The sequence below is a fragment of the Ceratotherium simum genome, chromosome 11, assembly GCF_057802395.1.
Source record: "Ceratotherium simum simum isolate JZ-2026a chromosome 11, ASM5780239v1, whole genome shotgun sequence".
Classification (NCBI taxonomy): domain Eukaryota; kingdom Metazoa; phylum Chordata; class Mammalia; order Perissodactyla; family Rhinocerotidae; genus Ceratotherium; species Ceratotherium simum.
The window spans coordinates 23,740,710-23,756,992 of NC_141910.1; the positions used below are offsets into that span (position 1 = coordinate 23,740,710).

General features: G+C 34.0%; 1 protein-coding gene across 2 annotated transcripts in view; it reads left to right on the forward strand.

The window, feature by feature from the left end:
• Positions 1-16,283, forward strand: part of USP34 (ubiquitin specific peptidase 34) — a 243,433-nt gene that overhangs the window by 122,734 nt on the left and 104,416 nt on the right. For both annotated transcript variants that reach the window (XM_087436699.1, XM_087436700.1), the window contains 7 exons: positions 1,095-1,184; positions 3,561-3,656; positions 8,346-8,428; positions 11,627-11,781; positions 12,975-13,088; positions 14,890-14,989; positions 15,106-15,265. In XM_087436699.1, coding sequence (XP_087292825.1) covers positions 1,095-1,184; positions 3,561-3,656; positions 8,346-8,428; positions 11,627-11,781; positions 12,975-13,088; positions 14,890-14,989; positions 15,106-15,265 — 798 coding nt within the window. The remainder of the gene's footprint in view (positions 1-1,094; positions 1,185-3,560; positions 3,657-8,345; positions 8,429-11,626; positions 11,782-12,974; positions 13,089-14,889; positions 14,990-15,105; positions 15,266-16,283) is intronic.

The window sequence follows — 16,283 nt, forward strand, 5'->3', positions numbered from 1 at the left end:
TTTGGATTTTATTCAGAAACAGGAAGTTTTCTAATTTTTCCTACTCAGTATTCACCACTGTTTTCCTCCCACTCAGAAGTACAACCCTGTATTCTGATATCTCTGGTACTCTTCTCAAAAGGAGTAGGCAGTCTGGGGAGACTTACTTGTATACCATACTTGTGGGTAGGGTACCAGCTTTTCTCTTTTTAAAAATTATTTCATGAAGCAATATTGGCTCCCAAGCTTAAAAAAAAGACATTTGGTACCTCATTAGAGTTTGTCTTGCTTCTTTCAAGGCTCATGCAGCCAACCTCCTTGCCTGCTAAGACTGTTGCTATTTGTATGTCAGTATCTTCCCTATACCCATTCCTTTCACAAGATAGGAATACCCAGATCTACTTGAGGTTGTAGAGTGATTTCCTGTCCCTTTTTTGCTCCTTCATACTTGAGGTATATGGTGTGCTTCCATTATTAACATGGCTCATAATGCAGTGATTCTCAACTTGGATGCAGATCATATTAAGTGAGAATTAGGAAGAAAGTGATAATTTGTATAGTTTGAAAAATGCTCTCTACACTATTGCTCCTCAGAATGTAGTCCAGAAACGAGCACTTTATCATTTTTGAGCTTATTAGAAATGCCAAGTTGCTGAACCTACCTCAGACCTACCTAAGCAGAATTTGCAGTCACAAAATTCCCGCAGGTGAATCAAGTGTATATTAAACTTTGAGAAGTCCTGCTGTAGATAATTTACCTAAGCTGCTGCTCCTTATTTTCCTTGATTAAATCCTCAGAAGCACCCAGGACTTATTAAAGAATACTTTCATGAAAAAAAATTTACCTTTAAATGCTCTTTACTTGCTTTTATACTCAGATATTTGTAATGTATTTTACTTAAAAAGTCTTGGATTGGAGTTTTAAAACTTAGATTTCTTTCCCCAATGTATAAAATAAATTTATACTTTAGAAAAAAAATTTTAATGTTTGCATAAGAAATATATTTATATGTAAAGTTCATTAAATCCTTTGCAATTAAGATTTTAAAAAGCTAGAATTACTGATAGTAGTTAAAATTATTTTATTCTATAAATATCTGTTTTTGCTGTTTCAGATCAGTAGTAATTTCACTTCGTCTTCTTCCAAAACTGTTTGGTACTTTTCAGCAGTTTGGGAGCAGTTATGATACACATTGGATTACAATGTAAGTAAATAAAAGAAACACAAGTATTAATTTTAGAGATTTTTTTTTTCCAAAGCATAGTTATCAAAGTTTTGAATAACTAACTTACTAGCTTTCATTCTGCACCAAGAAAATTTGAGTTTCATATGGTTCAGATGTTTTCTTAGATTTCTCCGAGTGCTGTCTCTGCTTCTTAGCTCCATGGAAATTTTATCCCCATCAATAGGAAAATCTGACTTTTGTATTCTTTGTAGTTTGAGAAAAATAGCGTAGCAATTAGTGCTCTAATTTTCAGGTAAAGGGTTTTAGTATATCTGGCTATAGCAAAGGACTCCTGATGAAGATCCACGCTAAAATAAACACTCTAGGATGCCTTTACTTTTTTCCATTACTAGAAATTGGTTCTAGACATTACATTATGTTAGGGATAATCTTGACTCCTTTACATTTATAGAGAAGTTATGATTAGTGAATGTTACAGTTCTTTCAAGGTTAGTACTTAGATGTGAAATTGATCCAGTTCTTGGTAATATTTTAGAGAAAGTTGGCTATCACCAGCATTTCCTTAACCTATAAGAATGTATGTGGTTTATTCAAAAGACTTTGGGAGGGATTTCAGAGGCATTTAAATTAGGAAAAATTAGACCTGTTGAAGGATTCATTTGTGAGGTCAAGTAGGATGGCATTTTACCTAATTCCTTCTCAGATCTAAGATTAGATGGTGAGAGCACTTGTTTGCTTTCAAAATGAATACCATTTAAAAAATTCTTGGAAGTCTATACTCTAGTTCTAAATAGGAGGAAGTTAGTCCTTCTGAACTATAGCCCTTGCTATTTATTGCTCTTTTAAAGGAGATCTGTTTTACCTAAACCTCTATTATTTTTTTTAAAAACATCTTAGTCTCTTTCTTTGGTTAATATTACAGTGTGGCTCTAGTGACAGTTGTGTTTGTGAGTGCAAGGAAGGTTGAGATGCTAAACAGAGGGGTAGGGAAAAGCATTTAGCATCCGTTAAGTACAAGAATAGTGTGAATCCTATTTCATTGACTTTTCCCATAGTTTTTAAATGGCTGAATGGCAAACTTCTAACCTTTTTAAAGGCATTCACTTGTAGCTAACTTGGGCAAGTTGGTGACATATTGTAGCCATTTGAGGAGGTTGATATTAAGGAGTAATGAAGGGTAACATTCTTATAGAAGTGGCAAGCTGAATATTCAGTTACTTTTCGACTACTTGAACCTAAGTATATTGAGTTGAAACCCTTTTATTTCCTTAAATTAGATGTAAATAAACTCAGGTAGTGGCAGTTCACAGGGTTTCCAACATGAGACTGGTATCCTGAATCTCATCAAGCAGATCACTTAAAAGAACTTTGAGCTCCTATGGTTAGTTGGCATCAGTAATAACAAAAACTTCCACTTGTGAATCTGTTATGTGCTATACAACAGCACTCAACAACTCAACATTTCGTACATATTCTCTCTTAAACTCTTATGGCCCATATTTTAAAATTGGAAATTGGTATCCCTGGTCCTCTTAGTAAATCTTCAGTTAACCAGTGAACAGACTTCAAGAGGTCAGGTTACTTGCCCAAAGCAATGCAGGTAGTGTGTTGGAACTGGTTTCAAACCTAAGTCTCATTGAACATTTTCTTTCTACCACTTGATCTTCATTAAGTGATTGGCAAGGCGAGAGTAACTTATTCTGAAAAGAGGGCTATAGCAAAACATGATGTAAATTACATTAGAAGTTTTAGAATTTTAATACATCTATATATTTTAGCAGATATATTGGTAGAAAGTATTGTATGAAATAGATTGTTAGTTATGGAAATTTATAGACCCTTGGATCTCTGATTGTATTTATCACTTTCTTATTTTATTCTAGGGTTTCTAGGTTAATTTGGAGCTTAATACCTGAATACTTTTTGATTAAAAAAAATTTTTTTTTTAAATAAGCAAATTATTGACAGTAAAAAAAACGAAACTGATTGAATCAGTAAGTTTATATTATATATGTTTTATATGCCAGGCACTCTGCTAAATTCTGCTAAATAATTAGCAAGGCACACAGTCCATTCTTATATGGACTGTATCATACTACTTTTGATATTAACTCGTATTAGTCATTTATAAGTAGCACTGGGCCAGACATTTTATCCCCTTCACAGGAATTGAATAACTTGAGATTAAAAAAACAATGATACTTTAAATTCATAAAAATTAAGGCTCATTGCTTTATATCTTTTCACAATTCAAATATAAATAGAGCTTGTAAGTTTTTGATAATTGAAAGATTTTGCGTTTGAAGATGTTTTAGATATAGTTTTTCCATCCTAGAATAGATTTGTTCTCTTATCTCATGCCTTTAAAATTATTTTTTCTTTCAATTGGGTCAGGTGGGCAGAAAAAGAACTGAACATGATGAAGCTTTTCTTTGATAATTTGGTATACTATATTCAAGCTGTAAGAGAAGGAAGACAAAAGCATACACTGTAAGTATCCTTTAACTAGGTTAGTTACGTTTAAGTGTTGTCTTTCCTCTGAGATAATTTTCCAGTGTTCCTACTCCTTTTCTTTCATATAGTAATAAATGAAAATTTTATTTGTAAGAATTTTAAGAGAAAGAAAGACTCTTTTTAAGTTGAAGAATTTTATAAGGTTATTTTTATGATTATCTTAGGGAAATGTGGGTTATATAAATTTTAGGGGTTGGTTAGCCTTCACTATTGAGTTCTGATGAGAGTCATTGTTTTCAGGAATCAAAAGTAAATATTTTTTTCAGAAATCGTCAGTATCCTTGTCTTATTGGGGCATTGATTTAAAAATTTTTAAATATTGAAAACAAATATATTTAATATATAGTTAATTTAAAACATTTTCCTTTATTATTATAATTGGATACTAGTATTAGAAAGTTTAGAACGTGTGGAAAATTTAAAAACTGTGATGGTGTGACTGGTTAATATTTCATCATTAAAAATATTTAAAAAATTAAAAAGTGACTTTGGATAAGAATTGGTAGAAATTGGTTAGTGGTATAGCTCTGTTTAAAGCTTCTTATAGGGAGATGGCTGGATAGAAGGAAACATGTAAAATTCAGAAGGTTTCTGCTTGTGAGTCAGTAATTGGTGGGGACTGATGGCCAAGTTGAGGAAACCAGCTCAGTGTCAGTATCAGCGTGTCAGTGAATAAGAGAAGTAGCCGCAGTATTTATTGAGAAAACATCCACATAGAAAACTTCCACATAGATGAAAACCGAGCAGGCTATAGGAGTGTTCAGAAAAGTCATAGGCCTTTAAGGCATATTTATTCACCTCCAAAAAAATGAATTCACTTATTTTTCCCCACAAATCAGTTCTTCAGATTTTACTGTGTCCTTCAGAGTACCACCATCCTCACAGTCACCTTAAACTTGGTGACCTGGGGCTGTTTTTGTATTCTTTTATTTCCAAACATGAATAATGATGATGATGATGAGATAAAAGTAGCCATTGTTCATTGATACTTACTATGTGCCAGATACCATTTAAGCATTAAGTATTAACTTCAGGATACACAATAACCCATTTGAGGTAGGCAGTCTTATTTTAAAAAGGAGAAGTTTAAGCTATGAGACGATAAATAACTTACCTAAAGTCACACATCTTATAAATAGTGGAACCAGGGTTTCTATAATTCATTTTATAAATACATATTTTATAAATAGTAGAGCAGTCTCTTTTCTATAATTCATATTCTTGAGTGCTACATTATGCCATTGACCATCTCTAATTATCTTAATGCTACAACATATCCCATGTCTTTTCACAAGTTGACATTCTTACAAACTCTGTTCCAGTCCTTTTAACCAGCCTCTCTATGTCTTCTTGTTTCAGTCTCCCCCTATGGTCGTTAATTCCTCATCCTTACTAAATTAGGAAGGCAATATGGTATTGGTGGAAAGCACATGGGCTTGAGAATCATACAGACCTGGGTTTAGATTATGAATTTATGGTTTTGACCTTATTTCAATTATTTACCTCTCTAATAAATCCCAATTATTTACCTCAGAAGTTTTTTTAAGAATTAAATGAAGTAATTCAGTAAGTTGCACCTGGCACATAGTAGATTATCTATAAATTGTAGTTACCTGGCTAAAACAAACTACGGTACAAAACAAACAAGAAACTTGCCTCTTACCCCAATTTAGATTCTTCACTGCATAAAAAATAAATTCTCGTTTCTTCAGCATAATATTCTGGGTCCTCCAAAATCTAAACTCAACTGATCTTTCCTGTTTTATTGTTCAGTAGTTTTTTAGACCTCCTGTTCTACAAGCCTATCAAATTATTTCTGAGCTATTTCCTTAAGTTTGCTCTGTTCCATAGCTTTGCCTACAAGTTACCTCTAGACAACATACATTCTCTTTAAATCCTATTAAAATTCTGTGTTTTTCATAGTCTGTGTCCTCCTTTAATTATTCTCCTTGAAGCAGAGGTCAAGGATAATCCTGGCCTCCTGAGTCTGAGTATCTCTATACATCCTCTATAAAAATCTAAGATCAACAAGGAGCAGAAATAAAACCACACATGACCCACATCTTCATTTTTAGGAGACAGTGAATTCAAGTTACCTGTCAATAGAGAAATAAACACTAAGTTATAAAAGAGCTCCCACCGTAGCAACAGGCCTGTGGGCTTGAAGAGCAGGGATGGGAGGCTTAAGACAGGGGACTGGAACACATAGATGAATCATCCTCAGAAAGAGAAAGTCCGACATGAAGTGTCAAAAAATGAACGCAGCTCTGAGACATGGTTGCTCACAGCATTGGCTACAGGGAAGTTGCTCACTTTGTTAGTGGAACCAGAAGTGGAGCCTCACACAAGTGTTGCTTCTGTGGTAAAAAAAGCTAGACAGAGGAGTGGTGCTCTTTGGAGGTGAATTTTATACTTTCCTAGGGTACACCACAGTATCTTTTTAATCCTCTAATCTGCTTTATTGTCTGGCATCTTAGGAAAATAAAACCTTAGAACAGAGAGAAGTTTTGTGGACTATTTTGGTATAACTCCCTTGTTCCTTCAGACTGTAAAGCAGAGCTGTACATTTGCTCCTCTTTGTTAAAGCATACTGACTTCCTGAGTTTGTGGCACGTTATTTTCCATTGTCAATGGGAATTATTGTAGGCAAGTTCTAAGATTTTCCCTTAGGACAAAAATATTCTTGTGGCATGGAAGATAACACTTCATTTTCTAAATGGACATGTTACGTGTTGAAACTCAACAACTTGTTTGTCACTGAAGTTTTATGCCTGTGGGGGGATTATTTTTATCTTACATTTATTGTAGTATCAGAAGCCATGGACAAGCCCATGAGAATTTTCAGTATCGATATCATCTTTCTTTTGCATCCCAAGAAATTTCCTGGTGATTTCAGCAGCCTGTGGGAGCCTGAAAGAGCAGACCGAGTCCTTTGAAGTGTGGAGCCAATGGCTCTACTGTGGTAGCTGAAGAAGGGAGGACAAAGAGACTGGATCCATGCCTTCTAGGATTATGGGTCCCTTACTCTGAGATTCAAGTATAGGAGAAGGAAGTATTCAGGAAATAAAGGCACTTTGTAAAGGACAAGACTTCATTCCCCTTTTATGTCTGTGACCAGCATCCCCTGGGTTCAGGCTCAGAGAAGTGCAGTAACTTAAAAATCACAGAACTGATGGACGATAGAACTCGTATTTGAACTTGTATTCCAAGGTCTCCGCTATAAAATCTCTGTCCTTCTAGTAAAAGGGCAAGAAGCTATTAAGAGCTGTTCTTGAATTTTATCTGGATAGCATTCTAGTCTGTGAGTTGCTTACTGTATTTCCCCCTCCCCCAACCCCCTTGGCACATGTACTTTTATCTTCACAAAGTGCACTGCAACAAGAATGAAGCAAAAGTTCATTTTTTCTTTGCCAACATTAATATGAGGCAGTAAAGAGCAGCAAAGGTATATCCAGCAAACTTATTCTTTAGAAAACCTTAGCTTTAAACTTAAACAGTGAATCTAGTGTAAGTTTTGAAACCAGCTAATTTTGGGAAGCTTTTAAAATTTTGCACTTACTTGAAGATTATAGGAAATTGAATTAAGAGGGTCTTTGATTGTCTGCAGGCTGGCTTATAGATCAGGGCTCAGACTGGCTGCCGCCTGTATTCACAAAGTAATTTGGGCAGTTCATCCACAACCAGCCTTTTTATTTGTAACATAGAGATAAGAACTCATGATTGTTTTAGTCTCATTGATTGGATGCTCAGGTGCTTGCGGAAACTGGAATGTTGTGATATTACAGATACTGTTCAGTATGCAGTTCACAGGGTTGCCAAAGGAATCTTAAAATGCAAACCTGGTCATTAGCTCTGTCTTCCCCCAACACGCTTCAGTGACTCCCTTTTCCATCCAGAACAATATCAAACTCTTCGGACGTTCAGACTGGCCACAGTCTGGCTCCTGTCTACCTCTTCAGATCCGTGTCTTACCCTTCCTCCCCCATAGACCAACACTTGCTTCTTAAAATGCTGTTCCTTTGCAAATGCCTGTAAACTGAATTCCCAGAGAACCATGTAAAATCACCTTCTTAACAAGCTTCCAAAGCGACTCTTAAATTAATCATTGAATTTTGTACACATGAATTATAATTGTTTAGATTTGAAATAACATTCAAAAATGCCAATTTTGTAGCAGCTGTGTTCTTTATGAACTAGATTATGGAAAGGCTATTTTATTAGCGTTTCTTGTTTAAGGAATTAAGTATTCATCGCTGGAGGGACAGTGATAATGAAACATGCAATTTTTAGTTACAGATATAGTTTTTTATTTGTTAACTATTCTAATTAATGTGCATATTGCATAATTTAAAAGTGACATATTTCTTTTGTTCCACTGTTGAGTTCTTACATATTTTCTCATCATCTAATTTGAAAGAATGTTTTCTAATAGTTTGCAGATTTTTATAATTTCTTAAATAACATAAATCTCAAACATAACATTTGGCTTTATGACCATTTTGTGTAACCAAAGTTATATAATTAAAATGTTTAATAAATATCAGTTATTAAAATGGAATTTTACTTCTTTGGTATAATTTGAGATTAGGGCCATTAAATCTTCAAAAATAATTAAAGAAATAGGATCTTTCAGTTAATTATTTTAATGATTTTTTAAAAATATAGGTACAGCCATAGTGCCGAAGTTCAAGTTCGACTTCAGTTCTTGACTTGTGTGTTTTCAACTCTGGGATCACCTGATCATTTCAGTAAGTTTTTTAATTAGTATTTTAATCAGTTTTTAGATCTGTGTCGACTATTGAAAGAGTCCAGTTAAATGTATTCATGCCTTTAGGTTTCTGTGGTGACTAAATTATCCTCAGTACTGAATTTAATGTGAGTGTGACCCTGACACATTCTTGCTTTAGTCTCTGATAAAGATGGATAAACTGTCTTCTCAATGGATAAACAACTCATTTCAAGAACAAAATATTTGGGATAGGAGAACATACCATGTTAGGGTGACTGTATCTTTTATTACCTTTGGTTGTAGACTCTTCCTGTCACTCCAGTTGAAAACAGCCACTGTCTACATATTATTATCAGGGCTTATCTTATCCAAAATTGCTTGGCTTCATAGGTGATAGAGACATTTAGAGACCCTAGTTTTGTTTTTATGAGGAAGATTAGCACTGAGCTAATCTTCCTCTTTTTGCTGAGGAAGATTGGCCCTGGGCTAACATCTGTGCCCGTCTTCCTTTACTTCATATGGGATGTAGCCACAGCGTGGCTTGACAAGTGGTGCATTGGTGCATGCCTGGGATCCGAACCTGCGAACCCTGGGCCGCCGAAGCAGAGCGCGGGCACTTAACCGCTATGCTATTGGGCTGGCCTCACCCTAGTTTTTTTTAGATGAATCTCAAATTCAATTTCCTTAACAGTTAATCTACAAAAAAAATAGAGATTGATCTGGTATATTCAGAATGTGGACCGTATCCAAATCCACATGCTAGATGTTCTCACAAGAGAGGAGGAAGCCTGATTTCTTTTGGCCAGGGCTCCTTTACTCTTGCTAGACTGATTGTTATCTTTCACTCTCCACACACTTCTTTTCCTGTGTCTCCATGTCAACAAACCTCATTTGTTAGGACATTGTCTTTCTTTAGCTATGATTAATATAGTCAAACTGGTGAGTGTCTTGCTAGCCTCAGAAGTGTCATCAGGACTCTTTTTAAGTCCATATCTATGCTTGGAATACACCGTATGTTTATCTTACTGTTTAAGTCTATAATTTCTTCAAGATATTTGTAAGAAATACCACTAACATTGTGATACCAACAGATTTCTAAACGAACACACCTATTTTTGATAGGGAACTTCTGTTTCATGTTATTAGGTCATTTATCATACCCGTTGTGACTGATAACATACAACAAATAAATAATATAAAACATAAAAAACCAGTCTTACACATGGAGAAGTTAAACCAAAACAAATATTGTCAGCATAAATAATTTCACATAACCATTAAGTTTCATGTTTATTTAGCATAGATTCTCACTGGAAAATGTTAACTACTCTTCTCAGTATTTGAATAATGAATTATTTATTTTGCTGCTGCCATCCCAGGGAGCACAGAACGGTCATGCATTGCTTGACGATGGGCATATGTTCTGAGAAATGCATTGTTAGGCGATTTTGTCATTGTACAAACATCATAGATTGTACTTACACAAACCTAGATGATATAGCCTACTACACACTTTGGCTATATGGTAATCTTATAGGACCACTGCCGTGTGTGTGGTACATTGTTGACTGAAATGTTGTTATGTGGCGCATGGCTATATAGATTCTTTGTGTATGGGCTTATGGTAGCTACTGTCCAGATAGAATCAAATTGAAAACTTCACTTCTCCCACATCATTATTATACTTCCCTAACTGACACAGTTCCTGTCAGGTATAATGTGGTTACTCCAAAGTTATATTTGATAAGTTAATACTGATTTTCAGTATACCAATAACTATATTCTTTTGAAAACTTGATACAGTGACAAAAGCTTATGCATTGCCTATTGAATGTGGATTGGTGATTCAGCCGTTTGTGAATACACTTCTGTTTTATCATATAGTTTACTCTAACCTTTTTTTAGGACTCAACTGTTTTCTTCGCTCATCTCTCTTCTTAATTACTTAATGTGTTTAAGTTATAATGTACACTGAAGGTTGTTTCTGTTTTTTTTTATGTTGGCTCCCAGGGGCACAAGTTCTTCTCAGAACAAAGAATCTATACATTAACTGTTTCTGTGAGAAACTGATAGGATACTTTTTTTCTGATCAAATTCTTTATAGACTGATACTGCTACTAGGTAAATATTTTATGAGGTGTTTTTTACTATTCGGGATTTCATCTACTTTTCCCAAGAAAGACAGAAGTTTTTTATGATTCTATCATAGCTTCATATCCCTTCTGATTCTGGGGAAAAACTCCAAGCTTTGGAACCCCTTATGATATACTTTCAAAATCCCCATGATGCTTTTATTCTTCCCTGTTGGATTGTCTCGTTTATCCATGTTCAGACTTGTGATTGCCTATAATGTCTTCTCTTTGGTTGTAAACATTTCTCTTGACTTTCTTCTGCCACACTTTGGAATCATTTAGTACTTGGGTCAAAGTACCATACAGATTTCATCTCATTGCATTGGCTTCCCAGCTAATAATTTCCCTTGATGTGTTACTCTTCTCTGTTTTAGGCAGTCAGTTCCCTTTTGCTTTATTTATCATGAGAATCCTGATTTTATTCATAGTTTACAAAAATGATACTTATTGACATTTATTGTTTATCTCTTATGTGCATAGATAGAACTTTTGAACATGGTATCTACTCTTTTTTTTTTTTTTTTGCTGAGGAAGATTCACCCTAAGCTAACATCTGTTGCCTGTCTTCCTCTGTTTTGCTTGAGGGAGATTCGCCCTGAGCTAACGTCTGTGCCAATCTTCCTCTATTTCGTATGTGGGTAGCAACCACAGCATGGCCGCCAACAAGTGGTATAGGTCTGCACCTGGGAACCAAACCCGGGCCACTGAACTTAATCACTAGGCCATGGGGCCAGCCCCCTATCCACTCTATTTTTAACTTTTAAACCTTAGAACTGACTCCACAGCTTTTGGGATTACCTCTGCTTAATCATGCTTACTGTAATACAATGATATGTTCATATTTTGGGGAGAATAATTTTCCAGACCAACTATGTAAGTTCTGTGTTTTTAGATGACTTATATATGGATTATATTTAACTACATTTTGAAAGCATACATTATGTTAAATCTCTTACAAAATAATTTTTATAAAATGCTGTAAAATATCTCCTTTATATTCCTGGATATATTGGTGCTTCTAGTACATTGGATTAGGACCAAAACATTTTATGTACCATGATTCAAAATTTTTAATTTTTATCTAGGGTTAAGTTTAGAGCAAGTTGACATTTTATGGCATTGTTTAGTAGAAGATTCTGAGTGTTATGACGATGCACTCCACTGGTTTTTAAATCAAGTTCGAAGTAAAGATCAACATGCTATGGGAATGGAAACCTACAAACATCTTTTCCTGGAGAAGGTAATTTTATTTCCTGACAATTTTACTGTTTATATTGTTTTTCCGTATTTCCTTTTTATCTCTTGACATATAAACTCTGTAATGTTCCTTTTTTCCTCTTTTAACATGGTTTTTTTAAAAAAATATACAAATGTACTGTTTTTCAGCGATCCTTATATAAATTTTGCCATCCTTTTGCCTAAAGGCTAAGCAGTCCTTAGATTTTTGCTTTAATTTTGTTCTCTACAGTGTTTATATCTAAATGAATACTTAGTTTATATTTACAAAAATGTTCTGTTCCTTAGCTAAAGTACTTAAACTAACAGTAATTAGAATAACTCTTCAGGTAAACATTAATAACAATGTGGGGGGGATTAGGGGGCTTTTTTTTAAGTCATTAATAACATTGTAGCTCAATTTTCAGGAGTGGTGCCCACCCCCACTAGTGTGAGAGCTGTATTTTTTTGACTCTTCCTTAGTTAAATGGTTGTGGTTTCAGCCAGTCTTCTGGCAGATAGAAGCCAATCTCTAGATATTTTGTAGATCCCTGGAAAGGCATTTTTAGGAAATGCTGTCATGTTATTAAAGATAGCCTTCTATCCAATTTTCGTACTCCTTTATCAGATGCCACAGTTGGTTCAGGTGATAATTTTGTATTTGAATTTTGAAACGTTGATGTTAATAAAGCAGTAGACTTTTTATTTTATCCTTATTTTTGAGATAATAAAGGCTCTCTGCGAGCTCTCACATGATCTCTGTGGTAGAACTGAGTATATATGAATGAGTTTTTGTACATATAAACTAAATCACTTAATAGGTTTAAGACAAAGTTACAAATAGACCTTTAGGTATCTCAACTTCAAGCCCTGACACAAACTGTACGTGTAGCTACACATCTCAAAAATGTGTATGCTATAGGTATACAATAAATAACATTTTTCATTCATTTCCTTTGATTTGGGTCTATGTACATCTTGAAAATTGAAATGTGTATCAGACAGGTTTCAATTATGACCTAAATACAATTTTCATTAAATTATTATCTATTTTAATTTTTAAATTATCACTAAAAATCTGAGTTGATACATTTCCTTGTATAATGTTTTCAGTAAAATTAATTTGTTAGGTTAAATCTGTTAAGTTAAATTCAATAAAATAAAGTCTGTTAACTTAATTATCATACTAAACTAGCTTAAAAACATTTTTTTTTTAAGATGCCCCAGCTAAAACCTGAAACGATTAGCATGACGGGCTTAAACCTGTTTCAGCATCTCTGTAACTTGGCTCGATTGGCTACCAGTGCCTATGATGGTGGTTCAAACTCTGAGGTATGGACATAGACTTATTTTATTAGGTCAGCTTGTGGACTTTTTCTTTTATTCCTCAAATTAGGTTACTGAATTATCTCATATAGTCTACCAAGCGTTGAATTTACTAGCTACTTTCATTTTTAGGTTTTAAGAAGCTGTATCTTTTGGTTTTAAAAAGTTTTATAAAGCAAATTTGGTGGTTTTTTTCATTACCAAAAATAACCTTGGTTGTGCTTAATGAAAGTTTATTACACATTCCTTGGTTAATAGAGAAGAGGCCGTCTGAGTGTTCTTTTAGTCGCCTAGAAGCTCCTAAATGATATAATCAAGTAGTTTCATCAAGTAGAAGGTTGATTTGTCTAAAGTCTGATTTTTATGCCATTTGTTGTGGTCATGCTTTAGTTGCTCTTGGACAAGTCTAGAGTTTCTAGAGTTCTTGTTGGTAATCTCTCTTCTGGAATAGAATCTACCTAAATCATTTCTGAGTATGAGGCATGACGGTCAAGTCATTAACTGAAGACTGTGACAAATTGCTAGTCTTATCTCTGCCTTAGAGTTCCATTTGCCTAGTTGGGTGGCCGCTAGGTTTTGTTGAATGCATTATTCCTAGACTTCCCTAACATAGACTATTATTTGAAAGTCTTCCTCATTGGCTATTCCAGTTTGTTAAGGATAGCTTTGATTTATGTAGTATCCACTCACACTTTTTATTAACTTTCTTCAGAAGTTAGAGTTGTGTTATAAGGAGAAAGATAAAACCAATGTTAATCTATGTGGTAAAGAATAATTTTAATTTTATCTAGAATGCTTTTATAGTATCTTCCTACCTTCTTTTCTTGTTTGACTACTTTGGTTTTTTTTTTAAGTTTTTGGTCCTAACTCTTATTTTGATATCACTATGATAATTTTCAATTTGGTACTATCAGACAACCAGACAGATCTGATTTCCCAAGGAAGTAGTCATACTCTAATTTTGAGGTAATACCCTTTTTTTTTCCTGAGGAAGATTGGCCCTGAGTTAACATCTGTGCCAGTCTTCCTGTACTTTGTATGTGGGATTGCCGCCACAGCATGGCTTGATGAGCGGTGTGTATGTCCACGCCCAGGATTCAAACCTGCAAACCCCGGGCCGCAGAAGCAGAGTATGCGAACTGAACCAGTATGCCACCGGGCTGGCCCCAAGATAATACTCCTTTTTAAGTAGATAATATGAACACTAAGGCTGTTCAGTCACTTATCAGAAGGATATCTTTTTTGAACCTGCCCGACTTTTAGGAACTTTCACTCCCCACTCTTTCTGCAGTTTTCAGTGGAAACGTTCTCTTTGTCATCACATACTTAACATCATAAATTTAAGTGACAACTTGGGTTAGCATATCTTTTTAATTTTCTGTGAATACCTGAAAGCAATGGCTTTATCAGAGTAAGTTGGGCAAAAGCATTGAAGCATTGTTATGCTAATAATTGTATGTGTGTTGTTTTTATTCCTTTGTAGCATGTTTTGGGGACTTGAGTTTTTCCCACTATGTAGTCACAACTTTTGAGTTAAACGTTATACATATATATAGTTAGCTGCTGTATAAATAAGTATTTTTAGAACCAATACAGGTATATTTCAGTAATTGAGGAAATTTCCAAGACTTTCATCCTTATTATTATTTCATAACTCTAAGTAATAGGAATTACCTTTTAAATACTTTATAGTATTTAAAACTTGAATATTGTATGACTTTTAGATTTGTTACTTCGGTCTTCTAATCATTTACATTGTTTGACAAATAATATAATTTATAGATGTTGTCATATTTTTCTTTCTTAGCTTTGTGGTATGGACCAATTTTGGGGCATTGCTTTAAGAGCGCAATCTGGTGATGTCAGTCGAGCAGCTATCCAGTATATTAACTCCTACTATATTAATGGTGAGTGATTTGAAAGATTGTCTAATAGGTAATTTTTTATGTGAGGATTCATTTTCTTTATTATAACTAAACAAGAATATAAGATTGATATACATGTCTAAACATGTGATTTTCAGGCAAAACGGGTTTGGAGAAGGAGCAAGAATTTATTAGTAAGTGTATGGAGAGTCTTATGATAGCTTCTAGCAGTCTTGAACAGGAATCACACTCAAGTCTCACTGTTATAGAAAGAGGACTCCTTATGCTGAAGACACATCTGGAAGCATTTAGAAGAAGGTAATTTTTTTTTATACCACATTATTAGAATGAATTTCAGGCTTTTTTATTGCTGACATGTCTAAAAGTATTCTTAAAATTAAACTAAAGGTTTTGTTGGGGGCAGGTAGAAAGCATAACTTACCAAAAGTGAAGGCTTAGTAATAGAAGTAAGTTTTATTCATAATATGTACTGTTTCACCATGGAATAGGCAGTATAGGTTCCTGGTAAATATTGCAGAGCTTTAAAAGTCATTAGACTCTGAGAAGATATGCATGAATAAAAGTCTAGACAGAATTCCATCTCTAAGAAAGTGTTACTATGATTGAAAAGGCAGAACGCCACTACCAAAAAAAGTTTCACTAAAACCCTCACCAAGAACATCAAATGATCTCTCATAGTTGAATCAAGTTGAGTCGTTTGTTTCATTTGCTGTTTTTTTTTCTTCCTGGACTAGGAGACAGTATTTTAATTTTGAATTTCCATTTACCATGGAAACATGATCAAAAATTCTGTTAATGAATATCTGTATAATTAATTTAGACATACCCTGTGTAATACAGAAATAAAGCAAATTAACATTTATGAATATATCGACTGAAATAAAAGGTGAGTGGATAGTTTTAATTCAGAAATTCTGTTTGTTAAAAATCATGAGTAAATGTAAAAGTACAAAGAATTGTGTTGAAAAAAATTGTTAAAATTAGTAACTTCTTTCAACTTCAGAGCTTAGTTTGATAATGAAAAAGTCATACAATTGATATTTATTGACATTTAAAATATCAGGAAATATCAAATAATAAAGATATTCTACACAGTCCTGATAAATAACATGGCTCCATGATGTAAAACATTTGGGCATTGCAAAATTCTTTATTTTGATTATGATTGCAATTTGTGGAAATTGTACTTAGTTACTTGTGTTTTTAAAGAATGTGTAAGGGAATTCTTGGAGTTTTTTGCACAGAAACTTCACACTGCCTCATAACTTTTACCACTTTAAAAAATAAAAATAAATAAGCAAATGTGATGATATTC